The sequence below is a fragment of the Rutidosis leptorrhynchoides genome, chromosome 9 (genome assembly GCF_046630445.1).
Source record: "Rutidosis leptorrhynchoides isolate AG116_Rl617_1_P2 chromosome 9, CSIRO_AGI_Rlap_v1, whole genome shotgun sequence".
NCBI classification, from domain to species: Eukaryota; Viridiplantae; Streptophyta; class Magnoliopsida; order Asterales; family Asteraceae; genus Rutidosis; species Rutidosis leptorrhynchoides.
The window spans coordinates 203,879,840-203,905,174 of record NC_092341.1 but is presented as its reverse complement, the minus strand read 5'-3'; the positions used below and the strand labels follow the sequence as shown (position 1 = coordinate 203,905,174).

The following is a 25,335-nucleotide window of genomic DNA, read 5'->3' as shown; positions in this document are numbered from 1 at the left end:
GGATATTCCATATATGTGGCTATGCTACTTGATGTGTACAGCAGCGTATACGAAATATTTATATTTTTATTGCGAAATACTATTAAATACGATACAATTTTACACAAGTTATTTATTTATTTATAGAGTGGATATACCTAAACCTTCCTACAACACTTATAGGCAGTGTACATAATCGTACAGTAGTGTAGTTTTTAGTAAGTCCGGTTCGTCCACAGGGAACTAGCCAAGTTTAACGCTATATTTTTAAAACTATATTTGTATAAATATATATATATATATATATATATATATATATATATATATATATATATATATATATAAATATAAGTATTATTATTATTATTATTATTATAAAGGTGGGTTTTTACCGTTTAAAGACCGGTTTGTCGATTTTATGTCTTAAGTCACAATTAAAACCTAATGTAAAATATTAAAAATAAATATAACTTAATTTAAAGCGTAAGTAAATGATGATAATAAAATTGCGATAAATAAAAGTGCGATAAATAAAATGACAGTAAATAAAAGTGCGATGAGATATAAAATAAATGAATTTTGCTTATTTCAACTTCCGTAATCATGATGTTCGACGTGTTGATTTTAATTTATTACCATGGGTTAATTGTCCTTTGTCCTGGATTATTCGATATGTCCATCTGGTTTTTGTCCATAACAGTCCATCAGTCATAAATATAAAGTGCGAGTGTCCTCATCAAATTATCCTTATATCTGAAGTCAAATATTCCAACTAATTGGGGATTTAAACTGTAATAAGGTTTAATACATTGTTAATGATTACACCAGGTTATCGACTGTGTGCAATCCAAGATTTTAATACTTTATTAACAATTACACCAAGTGTCCTTGTATGTAATCCACCCCTGTTTTAATGAGTCCATTAACTATTAATCCATTCCCGTGTCCGGTTAAATGAACGATTATTAGTACTTATAAATATCTCGCCCATCGTGTCTGATCAAGTGTATATGGTTATTTATGGATAAGTCAAATTGTAAATCTCTATATTAAATTAACGAACTATCATTCAGTTAAACAAATATAAAGTCCATTAAAAAAGTTACGACACAGCAGCAGCTCTTGTCTCATTTTTTTTATTTTTTTTTCTTTTAATCCAATTAATCACAATTATAATTAAGTTCTGTTTCACGTTCAGTGTTAATTCAAATAATATTATGAGTTGGTTTGATTTTGATCCCGATTCAATAATATTTGAAGTAGATGATGAAAAGGAATCGAATTTTTTTAGGTTATATAAATTAGGAGTTAGATTAAATCAGAAAATGTAAGGGTGGAGGGATTGTTAAGGTTGTTTGTGTATGAGTGAGAGGTCTCGGGTTCGAGCCCTGCAATGGCCAATTTTTTTTAGAACTCGATTATAAGGTAGTTTACTCTCATTATTATTATTATTATTATTATTTTTATTATTATTATTATTATTATTATTATTATTATTATTATTATTATTATTATTATTATTATTATTATTATTATTATTATTATTATTATTATCATTATTATTATAATTTTATTTTTATTGTTATTACCATGATTATTAATATTATTGTTGTTATTATTATTGTTACTATAAGATTTATAATAATTATTATTATTTTCATAGTTATAAGTATTATAACAAATATTATTATTATTATAAGTATTATTAATGTTATTATCATTAAGTTATCATTTTAGTATTATTATCATTACTACGATTAGGGTTATTATTATCATTATTATTATTATTATGAAAATGATACAACTTATTATTACAAATATTAGTATTTGTATCATTCCATAAATAATAGAGTTATTATTATTACCATAGTTATAAATATCATAACCATTTTTCCTATTATCATCATTATAAGTATTATTATTAATATTATCATTATTATTATTAATATGATTATGATTATTATTACTGCTATTATTAAACTTATTATCATGATTACCATTCTTACTAAAATTATCATACTATTATCATTAAAACTATTAACGTTATTACAAATAGATATTTATATATAAAAATACATTACACTATATTTTATTATTAAAAAGATATTAATTAAACTATATGTAAAAGATATCAATTAATATATATAAATATATATTAAACTCTAATATACAGTTTTATCATTTATGATAAATAATAATTATACAAAACATATGAACTAAATATATTAAATTCATCTAATTAACATATAGTATAACAAGTATAGTATTAATAACAATATATATATATATATATATATATATATATATATATATATATATATATATATATATATATATATATATATATATATATATATATATATATATATATATATATATATATATATATATATATATATAATTACTCGATTACGATTATGTGTATTAATAAATATACAAATGATATATGTTCGTGAATCCGAGGCCAACCCTGCATTGTTCAATATCGTCATATGTATTTTTACTACAAAATATATTATTGTGAGTTTCATTTGCTCCCTTTTTAAATGCTTTTGCAATATATATTTTTGGGACTGAGAATACATGCGCTACTTTTATAAATGTTTGACGAAATAGACACAAGTAATCGAAACTACATTCTATGGTTGGATTATCGAAATCGAATATGCCCCTTTTAGCTTGGTAGCCTAAGAATTAGGGAACATCACTAATTTTGAGAATTAGTGCACCCTTAATTGACGCGAATCCTAAAGATAGATCTATCGGGCCCAACAAGCCCCATTCTGGAATTTGGAATGCTTTAGTACTTCGAAATTATCATGTCCGATGGGTGTCCCGGAATGATGGGGATATTCTATATGCATCTTGTTAATGTCGGTTATCAGGTGTTCAATCCATATGAATGATTTTTATCTCTATGCAGTTTGCGAAATGCCTAATATGAGATGTGTATTTATGAGAAATGAAAATCTTGTGGTCTATTAAAATGATGAAAATGATCATTTATGATAAACTAATGAACTCACCAACCATTTGGTTGACACTTTAAAGCATGTTTATTCTCAGGTATGAAAGAAATCTTCTACTGTGCATTAGCTCATTCTAGAGATATTACTTGGAGTCATTCGTGACATATTTCAAAAGACGTTGCATTCGAGTCGTTGAGTTTATCAAGATTATTATTAAGTCATTGATAGTTTGATATATTATGAAATGGAATGCATGCCTGTCAACTTTCGATGTAATGAAAGTTTGTCTTTTAAAAACGAATGCAATGTTTGTAAAATGTATCATATAGAGGTCAAGTACCTCGTGATGTAATCAACTATTGTAAATCGTTTATAATCGATATGGACTTCGTTCAGATGGATTAGGACGGGTCATGAAAGTTGGTATCAGAGCGGTGGTCTTAGCGAACCAGGTCTTGCATTAGTGTGTCTAACTTATAGTTGTTTAGATGCATTAGTGAGTCTAGACTTCGACCGTGTTTGCATGTCAAAAGTTTTGCTTATCATTTCGTGTCGAAAATTTCCTGCTTATCCTCCTTAGAAAATTACCTGCTTACTATTCTTAGTCTAGACACGTTTTACTGCATTGACTGCATGAATAGTGTGTACACAAAAATTCATATCTTAGCGTATCTGTTACTGTAGACTTTTCCTGACAGCTTCCGTAGATTCCTCCGTAACTTATGGGATTTTAGTATTATATATGCATATGTAAATTATGTATTTCAGGGTATTAATCTACATCCTATAATCTATTTCTTATCGAAAACCTTCATCTGATCGTACGAGATGAATCCCTCAACCAGTTCGAGTCCCTTAGATTGCGATAGCTATTCTGATAGTTATTCCGACAGCTATTCCGATATGAATTTCCACTCGAACTCTGAAAGTAGTGTAACCAGAATGGATCAACCAATTAGTCATCATCAATTCATCTGATGGGTTCGTGATCGACCTAATCAATTGAGACGAGAAGAAGGCGATCCTTTCAATCAACCAAAATCACCTCTTGGCTAAGAACCCGAAGCACTTACCGGCGAACCTATTAGAAACACCATTTTCACCTTCATTTCCAGAGTATCTCACCACGATTATATTCTATCTAAAATTCCAAACCTTATTCATCCACACGTTCTGACCGACAACCATCCCAGAATAATAGAAGAAGTCAACAAACTTCGCGCTCGAGTAATCAATTTGGAGAATATGGTGCAAACTTACCAGCTTCAATAACATCACTGGCACCAACAGTACCATCAGTAACATCACCAGTACCATCAACAATCCATGCCTCAACATCTCATTCTGTACCTCGAGTATAATCTGAAGGTATTTCGTATGCCCGAGCGACATATTAAATTAATGTGGCTAATATGTTATGATCCAAGTCGGGTCATACCCAATAACAAACTTACCGACACCTTAAAACGTATTTAGTCTTGACGATTGGGTCGTTAAATAAATACGCGTCACTTGGACTTTAGAAAATCAGTTTTCTAAAATATGATCACTTGAGATAAATTATTTGGATAATTTATATATAATTGTTTATAGGTTTAAATGATTATGTTGTGTTATATTTTATAAAAATGTTTATAAAATATGAAAGTAACAAAAATAAATACATGTATATATATATATATATCAAGTTTATGTATATATATATAACATTATTATTTTATATAAAGAGTGTGCAGAATTTTGGTCTTCAAGACATGAACCCATGCTCATTTTGTTACTTCCAACCAACACACAACTTTAGAGGTGCATGCTATTTACTTGAACCAAGACTTGACCACTTCTATCAAGTGTATCTTTACATTTTAGCTTGAAAAAAAAAAACTGCATAACTTGCATTCTGCACTGCAGCTGGCCGTGGCCTTTTTTACACTCAAAGGGAGTTCTAAAATTCTTTTTCAAGCTCAATTAAAGTGTCTAATTAAATCCTAACTAAAGTATTAGGTGTTGGGTAAAAGTTTGGGGTATTATCTCTTGAGGTTTCATTGCTTTGAAGCTCCATTCATCATCAACTCTTGGAGATAACTGCTGTCCAAAATTCAGCTCATTTCTCACTCATTGAGACGGTATAAACTTCTTCCTATACTTGTTATATTTGTAAGCATATTATCAAGACTTGATATCTACTTGTAATTCAACTAAAATGGTTTAATATATACACTTGTTTTCTTAATATATCATGCTTCCGCTTGCTATATTTCTTACTAAATTGATTTAGTAGTTATGTTAACATTAAGAACATGTTGTTATATTGAATTCCAACAATGGTATCTAGAGCTGAGGTCTTTGGAATATGCTTCTTATATGGTTTATAAACCCATGAATTTTGTAATCTATAAACATGCATGAAAGTAGATTACAAAAACTTTTCGGGTTTGGAGGGTTGCTTGGTTTGGCCGAATTCTTGGACACCCAAAATGGGTTTTGGGTTGTTCCATTTTGGTCATATTTATTGTTCACAATCAATGCCACGACCTTGTGTTTGAATGAATGTTCGTTTTGTTGATTTATTCATCAATTTGGTTTGTAATAATTTATTCAATTTGGTTTGTAATAATTATTCATTTGGTTATGTAATTTATTTTATATTTGGTATGTAAAATAGATTAGGTTGTATTTTCATTTTTTAGACAAAATATATTAGGATATATTTTGTAAAATAATGAAGATGATGAAGACTTGAAGAACACATGAAGAAGCATTTGGATGCAAGATTAAGTGGGAGATTTAAAATCTCCTACTTTGTGTTATAACCCCTTCACCGGTGGTATTTGTTTTCGGCTAAACAAATGTCCACCTAAATGGCTTGATTGTGAACATATGACTTTGCATGCGTGGTTGTTTTGGATGATTATGTGGATTGTATGTTTGTATGCTACAATTTAATCACACAAGTTAACAACTAGAAAATGGCAATTTAATTGGTTAAATTATAACATTATTAACGACATGCAAAACGTCAATTTAAATGGTTAAATTAAAAGTGGCTAAAAGGACATTAATAATCGGTTATTAAGAACATGATAAGGATCATATATATAAAATGGTTTATATAAAGTAATTGACTAAAATTACAAGACTTGAAAATAGATTTCAAATGAACCATACACTAAATGCATGTTGGTGTATGGCATGATTGTTTTCTCAAACTAGAATTAATGAAAACTTCAAATCCCTTATTAACAAGGTAAACAAGTTAAACGCCATCCTTTTGTGCAACACTTAAAAATATTTAGCAACTCATAATGGGATAAAGGTCACCTAACCATTGTGAGCAAACTAATATGATTAAGGTGAATTTCGCACACTTGTGGGATAAAGGTCACCTAACCACTTGTATGTTAAATTTACACGTTTACACAAGTAGGACGACTTGATTTCGGAATCATGAACTTAGGGTCACCGAAGCATGAGAAACAAATAGGCGTTGATGGGATAAATATGCCATGCAAAAGGATTGCATGATCCCATAACTTAGAAGTTGCAAAAGGATTGCAATTGTCATGCAATGACTACCTAGCTAAATTAAATGACGGGATAAAGGTCACCTAACCGAAATTTGGTTTACCGTTGGATTCTAAAATTTAATAAATATCAATTTGATTTAAAGGGTATTGATTGTTAAATTAAAATTAATACTTAAACAACTTTGTTAAATTTTGTAGATGGCCGCCAATAACAACAACATCATTCCAAACGCACCTATCAACTTTAACAACCTATCGTTGAGGTCAATCCTCGAAAAGGAAAAACTCAACCATACGAAATTCATAGATTGGTTCCGCAATCTAAGAATTGTCCTCAAACTTGAGGATAGGGCGTATGTGTTGGAAGACCCTATTCCCGATCAACCGGACGAGGATGATACGGAAGGCATGGCTTATTGGGAGAAATATTGCACCGATTCGTTGCAAGTTTCTTGCCTAATACTTGGGACTATGATACCCGAACTCCAAAAGGAGTTCGAGCATCATAGTGCATATGACATGATCACACAGTTGAAGGAGATTTTCCTTCAACAAGCTCGTGTCGAGCGCTTTGAAACGGTCCGAGCGCTTCATGCATGTCGGATGGACGACTCCCAATCCATTTCATCTTATGTCCTTAAGATGAAAAGCCAAATTGATCGAGCAAACCGTCTAAATTGCAACGTTTCTAATGAATTAGCCACGGACCTTATCCTAAATTCCTTGTCAAAGAGGTTTGACACATTTGTGATGAATTACAACATGAATGGATGGGATAAGAGCATTGGCGAATTACACGCCATGCTTAAGACGACAGAAGCGAGCATGGGTAAAAGGGCTTCACCCGTGTTTACGATCAATGAAGGAGGGGTCCAAAAACAATAACACTTCTAAGCCGAAGGTGGCTAAGAGGAAAGGAGCCACCTTCCAAGGCAAGGGAAAAGGAAAGGGGAAGATGGTTACCCCAACCATCAACAACAAGAAGCAAAAGGTTGCCGAAAAGGCTAACCCCAAGGAAGATCCGTGTTTTGGTTGCGGTGAAATGGGTCACTAGAAACGCAACTGCCCGATCTACCTAAAGGAGTTGAAGGAAAAGAGGGATGCAGGGCAAACCTCAAGTAATGTATATATGGTATACATTGAGCTTAGTATTACCTCTTCTAATACATGGGTATTAGACACAGGATGTGGAAATCACATTTGCAATTCTTTGCAGGGGTTCAAAAGAAGTGATCAAGATGCGGGAACAACAAGTCTCTTCATGGGAAATGGAGCAAGGGTGCAAGTGAAAGCTCAAGGAGACTTTGTTTTAAAGCTTCCAAGTGGTTTGGAGCTTACTTTGAAAAATGTTTTGTATGCACCCGATTTATCATGAAACATTATTTCTGTATCCCGTTTGAAACAATATGGTTTTAATCTTAATTTCATTAATGATGATATCCATGTTTCTTTAGATAATGTGTTCTATTTCAAGGCTTCGCCTTCGAATGGTATTTATGAATTGGTTCATGATGACACATCATACAATAGCTCAATGTTCCATGCAAACACCAAGAAACTCAAAAGGGATTTGAGTGATTCCTACTTATGGCATTGCCGCCTTGGTCACATAAATAAGAATCGAATGCATACACTTCAAAAGAATGGACTTTTGAAATCAAATGAACTAGACTCGTTTGATGTATGTGAATCTTGTTTACAAGGCAAAATGACTAAAGCACCTTTCAAAGGGACCTATGAAAGGGCTAAAGACTTATTAGGATTAATACATTCGGATGTATGTGGACCTTTTAAGCCCATGACTAGGAAAGGTGAAAAATACTTCGTTACTTTCATTGATGACTTTAGTCATTTCGGATATGTCTACTTGTTAAGACATAAGGACGAAACTTTTGAAGCATTCAAGGAATATCAAAACGAAGTACAAAATCAACTCAATAAGACAATCAAGGTACTTCGTACCGATAGAGGAGGTGAATACCTAAGCGATGCTTTCCAAGATCATCTTAGAAGTTGTGGGATTATCTCGCAACTTACTCCACCCGGGACACCACAGCTTAATGGTGTGTCCGAAAGGAGGAACCGAACCCTAATGGATATGGTTCGATCTATGATAGCTAGAAGCTCGTTACCTCTATCATTCTGGGGTTATTGTCTATGCTCCGCGGCTCGTATTCTAAATATGGCCCCAACCAAGAAATTGGAACGAACTCCTCATGAGATGTGGTTTGAAAAACCTCCATCTCTATCATACTTAAAGGTATGGGGATGTGAAGCTTATCCTAAGCGTTACATCCCTAATAAGTTGAATGCTCGATCCATGAAGTGTGTCTTCATAGGATATCCCAAGGATGATATGGGATACTACTTCTATGATCCAACAGAGCGAAATGTATTTGTTGCTCGAAAGGCTGAATTCCTTGAAACTAAGTTCCTAATGGAAGGAAATAGTGAAAGGAAGATAGATCTTGAAGAGGTTCAAGATAAAGCAGATGATACATAATTGGTTGACACTAGCACTCAACATGAAAATGTTGAGAATGATCAAATGGATGATCAAAATACACAAGACGTTCGCAGATCTGGTAGGATTAGTAATCCTCCTGAGAGATATGGGTTTCTCATGGATGGTTGTTATGTGGTTGATTTGGATGAACCAACAAACTACCAAGATGCTTTATCATGGATTGATAAAGATAAATGGCAGGAAGCCATGAACGCTGAGATGAAATCCATGTATGACAACCAAGTTTGGGAACTTGTTGCGCAACCTCCTGGCTCTAGGCTAGTTGATTGTAAATGGCTTTTCAAAATGAAAACCGACATACATGGAAACTTGGATACATATAAAGCTAGACTTGTAGCAAAAGGTTTCACTCAAACTCAAGGGGTTGACTATGATGAAACTTTTTCGCCTGTGGCAATGCTAAAGTCTATTAGGATATTACTTGCCATTGCTGCTCATTATAATTATGAAATATGGCATATGGATGTCAAGACCGCTTTCCTAAACGGACATCTTGAGGAAGATGTCTATATGGTTCAGCCTGAGGGTGTTTTGTTGATCCGAAATATCCTAAAAAGGTATGCAAGTTAAAGAAGTCAATCTACGGATTGAAACAAGCATCTAGAATGTGGAATCATTGTTTTAATGAGGAGGCCAAGAAATTTGGCTTCATAAAAAATGGTGATTAAGCTTGTGTATACAAGAAAGCTAGTGGGAGCACTATCATGTTCCTTGTACTATATGTGGATGATATATTGTTATTTGGAAATGATATTCCGGCAATGCAAGGTGTTTAAACTTGGTTAAGCAAATGCTTCTCCATTAAGGATCTTGGAGAAGCACAATACATTTTGGGGATTGGGATCTACAGGGATAGATCCAAGAAACTGATAGGTTTGAATCAAAGTGCATACATTGAAAAGATCTTGAAAAGGTTCAAAATGGAGAACTCTAAGAAAGGTTTGGTACCTATTCAAAAGGGAACACTTCTCAGTTCATCTCAGTGCCCCACCACGAAAGATGAACAGGAGAGAATGAAGAAAGTCCCATATGCGTCTGCCATTGGGTCAATCATGTATGCAATGATATGCACTAGACCGGATGTGTCATGCGCTCTTAGCCTGACAAGTAGATACCAGAATAACCCAGGAAACAGTCATTGGATTGCTGCCAAAAGTATATTAAAATACCTTAGGAGGACTAAGGATATGTTCCTAATATATGGGTCTGGTGAGGAGGAACTCGCAGTAAAGGGTTACGTGGATGCGAGTTTCCAAACTGATCGAGATGATTCTCGATCACAATCCGGTTATGTCTTCACGTTAAATGGAGGTGCAGTCTCTTGGAAGAGTTCAAAACAGGATGTTGTTGCTTTATCCACTACAGAGTCGGAGTACATCGCCGCATCATTGGCAGCTCAGGAAGCTGCATGGATGAAGAAATTCATCGACGACTTAGGAGTAGTCCCTTCCATTCAGGACCCTCTTGAGATCTTTTGTGACAACGAGAGTGCGATTGCTCAAATCAAGGAACCTCGTGCTCACCAAAAGACCCGTGACATTGAGCGGAGATTCAACTACATAAGGGATGAAGTTGAAAAGGGAAAGATATGTATTCGCAAAGTTCACACAGATATTAATATAGCGGATCCTCTCACGAAGCTCTTACATGGATCAAAACATGCAGGACATGTTTGTGCATTAGGGCTTCGATATTCTAGTGATTGGTCATGATCTGTTTTATGTATTTTAACGGAATGAAATCTGTTCAAACTCATTAATATAATTATGGTATTAATTTATTAATATTGAGTCATGTTCCTATTTTGCATATTTTATCCATGAATAAGTAATTATTCTAAATTCCGTTGTCGATTACATTTGTGGGAACGAGTGTGAGGTTTAAACTATTATGAACTTGGATTGGTATACATTCAGGTTGAATGTGGGGCAAGGTTGCTACCAAGGTTCATAGATATTTGTGGGATATAAATATCGGAAGACCCGCTCTCAAGACTTACTGAATGGAGCCTTTGTGGTTGATCACATGTAATCTTGAGTAAAGGCGAATATCATTGTATCCTCTGACCTGAGATACATATTAGGTTTGGATATTCACCGAGTACTGTGCCTTGATTCTTTCCTTCGCTATTCTGAAATATGGTAGCTCATAAGGAAGAGCTCAGGTACAATGCAAGGTACATATTTAGGACGTATGTAGTCAAGATGGAATTTGTCCCTCTTATTCGTTGAGAGTTAGATGTCTAAGGCCTGATAAAGTTAAATCTAGAAGAGAGTGATCACTTTGTGTCTCTTGGATTTAACATGACATCTAGGACGAAAGGAAATAATGAAAGATTCACCTATTCATATTCGAGATGAGAACTCGAAAGGGATGATGTTATTGAATGGCACAAAGTCATAACATGTTGGGGGTGATGGACGGTCGTTAGGTGGTATCCATCACTTGCATTAATTTCTTATGTTTCTCGTGCAAGTGGGAGATTGAAGGTATTTCGTATGCCCGAGCGACATATTAAATTAATGTGGCTAATACGTTATGATCCAAGTCGGGTCATACCCAATAACAAACTTACCGACACCTTAAAACGTATTTAGTCTTGACGATTGGGTCGTTAAATAAATACGCGACACTTGGACTTTAAAATATCAGTTTTCTAAAATATGATCACTTGAGATAAATTATTTGGATAATTTATATATAATTGTTTATAGGTTTAAATGATTATGTTGTGTTATATTTTATAAAAATGTTTATAAAATATGAAAGTAACAAAAATAAATACATGTTATATATATATATATATATATATATATATATATATATATATATATATATATATATATATATATATATATATATATATATATATATATATATATATATATATATATATATATATATCAAGTTTATGTATATATATATATATATATATATATATATATATATATATATATATATATATATATATAACATTATTATTTTATATAAAGAGTGTGCAGAATTTTGGTCTTCAAGACATGAACCCATGCTCATTTTGTTACTTCCAACCAACACACAACTTTAGAGGTGCATGCTATTTACTTGAACAAAGACTTGACCACTTCTATCAAGTATATCTTTACATTTTAGCTTGAAAAAAAAACTGCATAACTTGCATTCTGCACTGCAGCTGGCCGTGGCCTTTTTTACACTCAAAGGGAGTTCTAAAATTCTTTTTTAAGCTCAATTCAAGTGTCTAATTAAATCCTAACTAAAGTATTAGGTGTTGGGTAAAAGTTTGGGGTATTATCTCTTGATGTTTCATTACTTTGAAGCTCCATTCATCATCAACTCTTGGAGATAACTGCTGTCCAAAATTCAGCTCATTTCTCACTCATTGAGACGGTATAAACTTCTTCCTATACTTGTTATAATTGTAAGCATATTATCAAGACTTGATATCTACTTGGAATTCAACTAAAATGGTTTAATATATACACTTGTTTTCTTAATATATCATGCTTCCGCTTGCTATATTTCTTACTAAATTGATTTAGTAGTTATGTTAACATTAAGAACATGTTGTTATATTGAATTCCAACATAATCATCGTTCTACGTATCGTTCTACATCAATTATCTTCGTTCTTCATGGCGATTATGTAATCTCTAAAGTCTTAGAGATTATTTATTCTAGCTTAAACCGAATATCAAATGAGATTAATATCATATAAACTCATTAAATCTATGATTACATATGAAGAAAATATATGTGTATATATGTTTTCATAAAGATTATAATTAAAAATTCTTTTGTACAAACTGTTAATGGTGAAAATATTTTAACGGGTAGGTAATACCCGAGGAATATTTAGATTTCACATTAATAAGTTACGCTGTACATTCTTCAAATCTGATTCAACAGTCATTTACTATCCTACTTACATCCACAGATATACTTATCCATTCACCGCAAAATAACCATTTTCATTCAATTTCATATTTGGATTTTGACCTATCAGAATCCGACAAGTGGCATAATGAAGAAAACATTGGACAAAATAAAATTTGTTAGAAACAAACAAATTAACTATGAGAAATTTTGTTAAGAATCCACGCTAACAAAATCCTAGCTAAATGTTCCTAGCTAACTGTTAATTCCTTATTGTACATTTAATTATCGCAATTTAATTCTCGCAATTTTATTTTTTGTCATTTACATTCTGTTATTTATTTTACGCACTTTATTTATCATCATTTAAATACTATTATTTACGCATTTTAAATATCGGGACATGTATACAAGGTTTTGACATATCATATCGACGCATTTATATATATTATTTGGAATAACCATAGACACTCTATATGCAGTAATGATAGAGTTAACTATACAGGGTTGAGGTTGATTCTACAATAATATATATACTTTGAGTTGTGATCGAGTTTGAGACATGTATACAATGGGTCACGATATGTATTAATTAATTTGAATATTATATATTAAACTATATATGAATTATTGGACTGTCAACTGTGGACTATCGACTGTGGACTAATAACATTGGACAATTAAAATGAATTAAATTAAAATATTGATTATAACATATGAAAATAAACAATTCTTCAAGTTTGCCACTTGATTTCATCTTAAATCTAATTGTATCTTGACAATTATAATCCCTGCTCAAACCTTTCATGATCCTTGAAAACACCTCAATCAAGAGGATGAACCAACCGCATTTCATCTACAGAAGAAAAGATTGATGCATATTGTTATGCACCTGAAAAACTCTTGGAACCTGAGTAAACGATTAACATGTATCTGTAGTAGCTCCTTTAGCGTTGTTATTACTGAAAATAACTTTGCAATCCCTTTCCAAATTACCAAATTTTGTCACAGCTCCAGCAAGTCAACTTCGACTTTTCATTCGAAACAACCTTATTATAACCTTGATATGTATGCGTGCTCTTTTATTGTTACCGGGAAATCTTTTATATTCCACCATCAGCGTATAATCATCTAAAAACACAATTCTCTTGAACCCACCTCGGATTTATAACCGATGATTCAGATATGGTAGTATTAAATGCAGAGGAAACAGCAAAATTGAAGATGGTCTAAAGGGCCAAAAGTTTGATAATAAAGAATGGAATGTTGGGAACGATCGATAGAAAATTTGGTACTGAAAAACAGATTGAGCTAACCCTGAAGGAGACCAAGGACAAATACAAGGACCAAACCCTATATTCAAAGAATCCAGATAATTCTATATCCGATGAAATCATTAATGAATACCTTGTTCCTGACTCTAAACCTTTGCGGGCAAATTTTCTTTATCATCCATCGATATTAGAAATTCTAATATATCATCGTATCTTTTATTATAAATATCCTCGATATTTCTGAAGATATTTTCATAACTATACTTATCTGAAATTATTTATCTTTCCGTGATATCACTGTTACATCAGAAAGGAAACTATTTTAGTTTCTAAAATTCTGAAAGATTCGAATTTAAAATATGAATGTTTTTCAAGTAGTGTTGGGAACTGATGCATGAGTTAGTATAATATAATGACACTTGATCAACGTGATTATATTACAATAAGTCATACTGAGTTTCTAATGAAACGTGATGATTCACAGATCATAGCGTCATCATGTGCCATGTTACATGACTCTTACTTTCTATCTAATATATAAACATATCAAGAACATAATTTCTTGATAGTTCCATCTTTTCTCTTAAATTCTGATAATTTAACCAATCAAGATCGTGCTATCACAATTTCCCTCTTAGAACATTAGCCATGTTCACTCGAAACACCATACCTACAAATTCTGGACCATTACTTGTTGTACTTAGAGTCAAGAAGAGAATACAAAGGTAAAGAGCTTCGAAATATAAGGGAGAATACAAAGCACGATAACAAAACATAAATTACAAATCTTGTATATCAATGTTTATCGCAACATAAAGACACGGGAGAATTAAAAACACTATAACCCCAAGGGCGAAGTAGAAGAAAACAGATTCCTCCGGTGGTAGTTGAAAAAGGAGAATGATTGTTGAGATAGTAAGGATAAGGACAAGAATCAGAACTGGATTAAGCATATTCACAATCTTTTGAATTTGGGAACTTAGTATAAGAGTGGTAAGAATAATGGAACGGAAGAGTTTAATGTATAATGGAAATATCAGGCAGAGTAATCGAGGCAGATCACTGTATTTAATTATAGAGATCTTAATTTCCTTATTCGCCGAAGAATCAAATCTTTTAGATTTTGAAGATTTTCTTTAAATCCCTTGAATTCCTGAATTCAACTAAGACTACGTCAAAAGTTAAATTTCTATCTCAATCACTCGTACGTTTCACTTAATCGAATCGTTTTATCTATATTAGTCAATAATGATAAAACTCTATTTATCAGCTCATATTCGTCATGAAAACATTCTTATTGTTAGCCATGACGACCTCACTCAAATTTCGAGACGAAATTTCTTTAACGGGTAGGGACTGTGACGACCCTGGAATTTCTGACCAAATTTAAACTTAATCTTTATATGATTTCGACAAGATAAGCAAATTCTGTAATGTTAAGTCTCAAAAACTTTGAATTGTGTTCATGTATGAAATTGACTTTTGACTATTCCCGACGATTCACGAATAGTTGCGTGTAAATAATTATGTAAATAAAAATAGATAGATGTATATAAATATAAACATAAGTGTATATATAATAATTTGAGTTGATAGAATACATTCTTATTATTTAAATAAAAAAATGTAAAATAATAAACAAAATAATAAAGTTATTATTAAAATGAATATATAAATAGATATATGATATTATTATGAATCAATATGGTAACATATATAAAAGGTTTCTATTAATAACTATTATATTGTAATATTTATAAAATATATAAATATTAAATATTCAATAGATATATTCATATAACATATGATATAAATTGTAATATAAATATATTAAATGAAATTACAAGTTTAATTATAGTTATTATATGATTATTATTACATTCATTATTATTATTAATATTAATATCAATATTACTAATATTATTTGAAACTGATACATTTGATTTGTTGATATTATTGTTATCATTGTTAATATCATTATTATTATAACTAGTGGAAAAATTATAATTTTGGTTATTATGATTAATATTAGTAATATTATTAGATATAATTATTACCATTATCATTAGGAACTATTATTATAAATTATTATTACCATTATTAATATAGTTATTAGGAAATAACACAAATTATTACTATTATCATTAATAGTATTATTTTTATGATTACTAATATTATTATAATAATAATTATTATTATTATTATTATTATTATCAATATAATATAATTATTTGTTTAAAATACTAATTATATACAAAATATAAATACATGTATAAATATCACGGTTCAATTTCATATCTCAAAGTAACTGTATTTGATTGATTCCTAGTACAAAACAATTACAATAAGAACAAATTTTGTTATCCATCACAATCAAATTAAAATTTTTTCTTTTCCAACTTTTGTTTATGTCTGTAAACTGTCGACCTCTTCCAGCTTTTAAATCACATGAATCATTCATGTTATTAAATAGAAATCCATTCCAATACTTCCCTAATATTATTAATTATCAATTACATCTATTTGTATTTGAGGAATTAAAAAGAAAAGTTAAGAAACTGGGTAGTTTCCTATGTTTCGAGTCAATTTCATCAAAAGCTTGAATCAAGTGAAAATTTCAAAAACTATAAATGCAATGGGTTAGGAATCGTCCATTTAAAATATCTATAAGTTTTCAAGCTCTAATTATTTCTATTAATTTCTAATTTTGAAGTCAAATATAAATGTAAAAAAGTCAAAGGTTTTGTTAATAGGGAAATTGGAATTCGTTTTAAAGTTTCTGAATCAATTGATGATTCAGAAAGTTTATACGAATGATTTATAACACAATTCATGTTAGAAATTTAACCTAAAACTATTTGCAATTTGAAATTTGATTTGGACTTCAAAGTGTTCTTGGCCGTAATATGTAGTAATTTAATTTCAAAACAAATTACAAAAAATAGAAATGTAGTGTTGTTGGAAATCATTTATATAAACTATCTGGAAAATTTCAAACTCCAATTCATTATATCGAAGTCTAATTTGAGAGTCAAAGTTTTGATTTTTAAAAAGTCAACTATTGTTCTTCAATCAAATTCGGGTTATCTGTTGCGATTCCAGTTAAATTGACTATTGATAAGAGTTCTAGGAGTGATTTTAAACGCAATTCGTGTTATAATGTTTGTCTAAAACGTTCACAAAAATGAAATCATTATTTTTTTATTTTTTTTAAAGTTACGACACAGCAGCAGCTCTTGTCTCATTTTTTTTATTTTTTTTTTCTTTTAATCCAATTAATCACAATTATAATTAAGTTCTGTTTCACGTTCAGTGTTAATTCAAATAATATTATGAGTTGGTTTGATTTTGATCCCGATTCAATAATATTTAAAGTAGATGATGAAAAGGAATCGAATTTTTTTTCAGGTTACATAAATTAGAGTTAGATTAAATCAGAAAATGCAAGGGTGGAGGGATGGTTAAGGTTGTTTGTGTATGAGTGAGAGGTCTCTGGTTCGAGCCCTGCAATGGCCAATTTTTTTTAGAACTCAATTATAAGGTAGTTTACTCTCATTCTTATTATTATTATTATTATTATTATTATTATTATTATTATTATTATTATTATTATTATTATTATTATTATTATTATTATTATTATTATTATTATTATTATTATTATTATTATTATTATTATTATTATTATTATTATTATTAACAACATCAGAGTAGTCAACTAAAAATTACAAAATAATGCGCTCGTTTTCAACTTTACTTTCTCTCTCCTCTAATACGTTATCGATCTGAATTCCAGTAACACTCAATATTCCGATGAACCTTAATTACACTATAATCCACATACTATCTTCTTAATATCCTATCCTAATCAGTCCTAATTTTACCCGATCGATTCAGAGGTATGTTTTCCTTTTAATTATTTGCAATTAATTTATTTATTTAGTACTTTTTGTATATGAGACGGATTAAAAAGGTTTTTTCATTTTCTTTCTGTTAACTTCGAGAACTATGGTGCCACAAATTGCTGTTAATTTCTAGAAAAGAAGTTTTGTTATTGTAAGAAAAAACCTTTTTTATAAATTTGTTTTGTAAACTCAGATGTAAATTTATCATATTTTCTGTTTTTATTGCCGTTGTTTTCTAATTAATCTCGCTTCAGTAAGGAATATTATAAATTGATTATCAATCTCGAAGTAAGCTAGTGATCAAAAAAAAAAAAAAAAATCACGAAGAACATTTAGGGAGGGCTTGAAGAACAGGAACGAACAGGAAGGAGTTACGGGCTTAGATTACGACTCCATTTCCAAGATCAGATCCACAAAAGCTACAATGAATTATGGAATCTAATCAACAAAAAATCGATCTGTGTTTTATTATAATCAACAAAAAATAGCAATTCATGGCCTCTCGGATGGCATTTAATATTCCAACCTCGCCTTTTACTCCGGCCTCTGTTGGCCGCCGTCGTCATCTTCATCCACTACCTTCGCAATCATCCCGTCAATATAACCATCAGAATAATCACAATCCACCATCGACTTTTCCTAATCCCTCGGCTGATGAGGTGTGGGTGTTGGTTGAAAGAAGGCGAAAAGCCCACCAAAAACACTCTACTAATCACTCGTCTGCAAGAAACCTGATCTACCATTTTGGTAATTCAAACACACATCATCCGGTATACAAACAGAAATGGGTGCCATCTTCATCGGCTAACCCTAATCTTAACCATACAGAGAATACTACAAACCCTAATACCACAAACCCTAAACAAGCAACCAAACCTACAAACCCTAAAAGTGCAGCCACTTTTCCTAACAACATTACACTGAACCAACAATCTAGCTCTCGTATTCACGAACCTTTCTCCCCAAAACATGTCTCGGCATCAGCGCCTATCACATCGGTTATGGTTTTCGGATTCCCAGATTCATGGAGCAAGATTGATCTCCGTTACTTCATTAGCAATTATGGGAATGTACACGACATCTTCATACCCTTCACGAAAAGATTAAGAAACGGTAATAAATTCGCTTTCGTTAAATTCATTGACATTACCGACCTTAACTTCTTGCTTAAACGACTAAACTCCATAAATCTTGGTAATGGGTGGCTAAAGGCTTACAAGGCCCTTGATCGAAAAACTTCTGCCTCGAATGATAAACCTATACAACCCCCTTCTACAAAACCCGTTTCATCGTCTTTACCTAATCATCATACCATTTTGAATAAGGGGTTCACTGATGGGCTTCCGTTTAACAAGGTGGTTGGGAATATGGACGGATACTCTAGTGATATCACGAAAGAATTAACTAGCATCGGGTGATTCAATCGTTGGGACTGCAATGGTAAATTTAGAGAAATCTCCGTTGTGGATAAACATAATGACACTGAAATCCTGAATAAAGCTATTATCGGTACCATCCTCAAACTTGAATATCTTGAACATATCTTATTTTTGTGCGAAATGGAGAATCTGGATAATGTTCAGGTAAAGTATCTTGGTGGGATGGAAGTTATGTTCATCTTTGAGTCCGAGGAGCAAGCTTCATCTATTCTTAATGCGAAACACCATTGTATCCACAAATGGATGACCAACATTCATAAATGGGATGAAAACCACTCATACCAAGGTCGAATTACATGGTTAAAAATCACGGGTATTCCTATCCAGTTTTGGAACGAAAATATATTTACTGCCATAGCAAAATGGGGGGGCGAACCTATTGACTTCTTGAATAGTTCTTTAAAAGGTAACCAAAATCTCGTTGTAGCAAAAGTATTAGTTAAGTTACGAGATGCACACTTGGTACATGACATTGTGCGTGTCAGATCCGATAGTTCCATCTTTTTTGCTTATGTAATGGAAGAAACCAATGGGATTTTCGAAGTTAATGTTAACCCAGATCACGTGGAAAGTGATGTAAGTAATGGGATATCGGAGTCTGAGTTACCAGGTAATGTCGAATATGCAAATTTTGATGATGAATCAAAATCAGACTTCTCTGATGACTTCTTTAGTCATAAACCGAATTTAAAGACTAATGCGGTTGAACCAGGTGACAATAATTCAAAATGTTGGGTGGCGGAAAGCTCATTTGTTGGTCCTATTAAAGAACATGTGAATGGTACATCCTCTGTTAACAATATCGATAATCATTCTGTTAATGAACATTCAAATGAGGTGGACCAAAAAATGAATGATATTGGATTAGCCTAAATGTCTGCTGAAGGGCTGGCCCAGAGGGCTTGCGGTGATATTACAGGTTCGGGAAATATTACTGTCAACGATAATTTTGTGTTGGAACAAATAATATTCGATAATGTTCCAAAAGTTAGCGAGAACATCGTAACTGTCCAGCCTAACAATTCTCACAGCCCTGAACTTCAAGACGGGCCTCCTCCCATTCCTAAGTTTACACCTAACTCACCATATGTGTCGTACGTTAAAAAAAAGGACACTTCTATCCCTAATCCTACAGGTGATAACGATAACATTCAAGGTAATGCTGTGGGACATGTGGATGTTGATTGCCCTCCAGGTTTTCAACCTACCCCACGATATACGCACGAATTACATAAACGAGATAAAGAAAGTGACAACGAGATCAATGATACCATGAATAATAAAGATGTCAACTCCAACACTCCAACTGATACTAATTGTGTTCCAGCCCAGGCTGAGTCGAATGTTTCTGTAATGGGTCCTGTTAATCAAAATCTAGCAAACGAATGTAATGGGGGTTCCAATAGGACCGGTTCAATTAATTCTGAGACGGAATGTAAGGTTTCAAGGATCAGAGCTCCAAACAATCCTCCTTCTAGTAACAAACAATCGCTATCGAATTGTAGCTTGGGCTTAAAAGATTTTGGCCACGACATTGGGCTTGAGTGGATCGGGGCTCCGTCAGGGAAGTAACTTTACCATTTTTTCGTTTTCTCTTTATTTATGTGTTTAAAATGAAGATAATATTGCTAAACGTACGTGGGCTTGGGAAACTTGAAAAAGAAAATTTTAATTGGATTAAAAAATTAATTCATTTTCATAATCCGGACATTTTTGCAATTCAAGAATCCAAAAGAAAACGTGTTACTGATTTTATGATTGAGTTGTTATGGGGTAATACAAATTTTAAATATATCTTTAAACCATCGGTGGGGTTATCGGGCGGGTCAATTTTAATTTGGAACCCTACTAGATTTTGTGTGTCCGGGGTGGTTGAAAAAGATTTTTTCTTGGGTATACGAGGTCGATGGGTGGGCAAAATGGCGGACTCCATTATATTAAACATTTATGGGCCACATAATGATCAATTGAAACATAAATTTTGGGATAGTCTTGACAATATTATGCCGGTGGATATTGATGATTGGGTTTTCTGTGGCGATTTTAATGAAGTAAGGCGAAGAGCGGAAAGGAAAAATTGTGAAATTATCGAAAGTAGAGCAAATATGTTCAACGATTTCATTGACAAGGCTAATCTCATTGAAATTCCATTGGGGGGAATGAAGTTCACTAGGATTAGTGACGACGGTTTGAAATATAGTAAACTTGACAGGTTCTTAGTCTCGGAAGCGTTTTATGCATCATGGGATGGAATTTCTGCATGTACTCTCGATAGGGATTACTCCGACCATTGCCCCATCGTTTTGAAGGATATGAACAATGACTTCGGGACGAAACCTATTAGGATTTTCAACAACTGGTTCGAAGATGATAAACGTGATGATTTGATAAAAGATGCATGGAAAGTTACCATTTGTAATCCAAGGGTTGATTGTGTATTTCGTGATAAACTTAAGAACGTAAAAGGGGTGTTGAAGGAAAAATGTAATCCTAAATATAATAGTCTAAATGCCGAAACTGACTCACTTCATAAAGAAATCTCTGAGTGGGAAAACATCATCGGTACTCGTTACCTTTCGGAAGTTGAAATTGCATCTTGGTTAGATTCAAAAAAAGTGGCTTAAAAAAGATAAGGAGAAAGTCGATATATTGAAACAAAAGGCAAGGATTAAATGGGTTACGGAAGGGGATGAAAATAGCAAATTCTTTCATTCGTGTATTAAAAGGAGGCAAAACAAAAACAACATAAGGGGTATAAATTCAAATGGCTTATGGATCGAGAACCCAGAGGACATCAAAATGGCGGCATTCACATACTTCAAAAATCATTTTAGTGAACATAATTCTCGTACCTTCAAAATTCGTGGCCCCCTGAGCAAACGACTTAATGATGAGGAGGCGTCGAACCTTGAATCTCCTTTTACACTCTATGAAATCCATGTTGCTATATTAGAATGTGGGGGTGAAAAGGCCCCCGGACCCGATGGTTTCAACATGAAATTTTTCTCAAAATATTGGGATGTTGTCAAAGAAGACCTTCTCGCGGTATTCACTCATTTTTGGGAGGTTGGTGAGATCTCTAAAGGTTGTAATTCCTCTTTTGTTGCATTACTACTGAAAAAATGACCCACAGGGATTTGGTGATTATCATCCTATCAGTTTAATCGGGAGCCTTTATAAAGTTCTATCTAAGGTTTTGACCAAAAGGCAACATAGGGTTATTTCTTCGGTTATCGGTTTCGAACAAAGTGCTTATATTAAAAATCATTATATTGTTGATGGCGTGTTAATTACGAATGAAGTCCTTCATGATATCAAAGTAACCAAAAGAAAAGGCTTCTTTTTTAAAGTTGACTTTGAGAAGGCTTTTGATAGCATTAGTTGGGACTTTATAATGGAAATCATGGAGTTAATGGGATTCGGTCTTCGATGGAGACAATGAATCTTCACAAGTCTTTCGTCCGCTTCCATTTCGATTTTGGTCAACGGTTCCCCAACTAAAGAATTTTCTCTTCAGAAAGGCGTGAGGCAAGGGGATCCCCTCTCCCCTTATCTTTTTATCATGGTAGCCGAAGGTTTGAACCATCTAATTAAATTTGCTGCACTTCATAGCTGATTTGCTGGGATCCCAATTGGGCGAAGGGACTTACGGGTCACGCATTTGCAATACGCGGACGACACTATATTTTTTGGTGAATGGGATAGGCGTAATGTGCAAAATCTTACTAAAATTCCTAAGTGCTTTGAATTGACATCGGGACTAAAAATCAATTTTCATAAGAGTTGTGTTTATGGACTCGGGGTCTCAAAAGTAGAAACGGAAAATATGGCGGCATGGATTGGGTGCGCAGCAGGTACACTCCCTATTACCTACCTTGGGCTTCTACTTGGATCGTCGATGAAACTCTCGAAGTCATGGGATCCGGTATTTGACAAGTTTTGTAAGAGGCTGGCGGATTGGAAAGCTAGATCCCTCTCGTATGGTGGTAGACTTACATTAATTAAATTGATATTATCAAGTCTACCTCTTTATTTCTTTTCGCTTTACATATCTCCGTCTTGTGTTATTGATAAACTTGAGGGTTTGAGACATCGGTTTTTTTGGGGCGGATCTTCCGAGGTCTCAAAAATGGCATGGGTTAAATGGGATACTTGTCTTAAGCCTCGTGAATTTGGTGGGTTAGATATTGCCCCTCTTGCATTTAAAAATCGTGCCTTACTTGCAAAATGGTGGTAGCAGTTTAAACATGAGAATGACTCACTTTGGGTGTCTATTATTAAAAATATTTACGGGGAGGACGGGGGCCTTAGCACTTCTTTTTCCCCCCTTTCTCACGAGATTCTTCTACTTGGGTGGGTATCCTTAAGGTGGGTAAAAATATCTTTAATGCAAACTCCGCTTTCGCTAATTCTTTCAAAAAAAGAGTCGTAGATGGGTCTAGTACACGTTTTTGGGATGAATTATGGCTTGGGGAAATGGTTCTTAAAGACAAATTTAATAGGCTTTATAGACTTGACACAAATAAATTTGCCACAATTCTAGACCGGGCGAGATGGGATGGCGGGAACTTTCATGCCACGTGGTGTTGGTCCCGCGATATCTCGGGGAGATTGGCCGGGGACCTCACCACTCTTACTAATCTTTTATCTAGTTTTATCCCGTGTAGCTCAGGTAAAGAAGAATGGTCATGGTCTTGGAGTAAGGATGGCTCATTTTCGATTCACAAGATTACGGATATTCTGGTCCGGAGCAGCCCTGACATCGCAACCGTGAGCATAAAGTCGCTCCACAATAAACTGGTCCCCCTCAAAGTTGAGTTGTTTATTTGGCGTACTCGACACAAAAGGTTACCTACAAGAGTCGAACTCGACAAGAGAGGTATGGACTTGGGTATGGTACGTTGTCCGGTTTGTGACAATGGTTTGGAATCAGTAGAGCACTCCATCATCTTATGCACGTTCACTTTTGACATTTGGAATCGTGTCTATGATTGGTGGAAGCTCGGCCCTTTTACAAACTTGGGTATAAATGAATCTTTTCTTGGAAATGGATATAACTTCACCTCCGACATGGGAAAACTATTGTGGCAAGCTACGGAATGGGTTACGGGATACATGATTTGGAAAAGTAGGAACGCTTTCACTTTCACTAAGATAAAACCGACATGCGCAATGGTATTCAAAGACATCCAACTTAAATGCTTCGAATGGTTCTCTAATAGGATCAAAGGTACCAATATTGAATGGGATGTCTGGCTTGCAAATCCACGAGGTTATGATTCGCTAGCTTTATCGTCTAGGAGATTCGGGATAGGTTAATTAATTGTTCTCCACGCAGGTTTTTTGCCCCACTCCTGGAGTAGTCGTTTTGGTCGAGAGAAATTGAGGTGGATCAGGGGGCTTTGTCGTTCAATTTCCAACACTGTGCTCTGTCCCCACTCCAGCTTGTTTAGTTAATTCTTCTCAAGTCCAATCTCGACCTTAATGATAATGAACGGACTACGGCGTTTTCCTGTACACTTGTGGAGTCTTACTATCTCGGTTATATATTTGTCGTTTTGTTTTCCTAGATGTAGTTCCGTTTTTGTAAGCGTGACATTATTGTAATTATTTCGTGTTGATATATATAATACATACTTTCTTTGCCGTTAAAAAAAAAAAAAAAAAATATAATAATAATAATAATAATAATAATAATAATTATTATTATTATTATTATTATTATTATTATAATAATAATAATTATTATTATTATCATTATTATTATCATTATTATTGTTATTGTTATTACCATGATTATTAATATTGTTGTTGTTGTTATTATTATTGTTACTATAAGATTTAT

General features: G+C 32.9%; 1 protein-coding gene across 1 annotated transcript; it reads left to right on the top strand.

Moving 5' to 3' along the window:
- Positions 1–23,966: 23,966 nt before the first annotated feature.
- Positions 23,967–24,809, top strand: LOC139868498 (uncharacterized). The gene has a single exon (XM_071856834.1). It carries the CDS (start codon positions 23,967–23,969, stop codon positions 24,807–24,809), a length of 843 nt encoding a protein of 280 aa, XP_071712935.1.
- Positions 24,810–25,335: the final 526 nt, after the last annotated feature.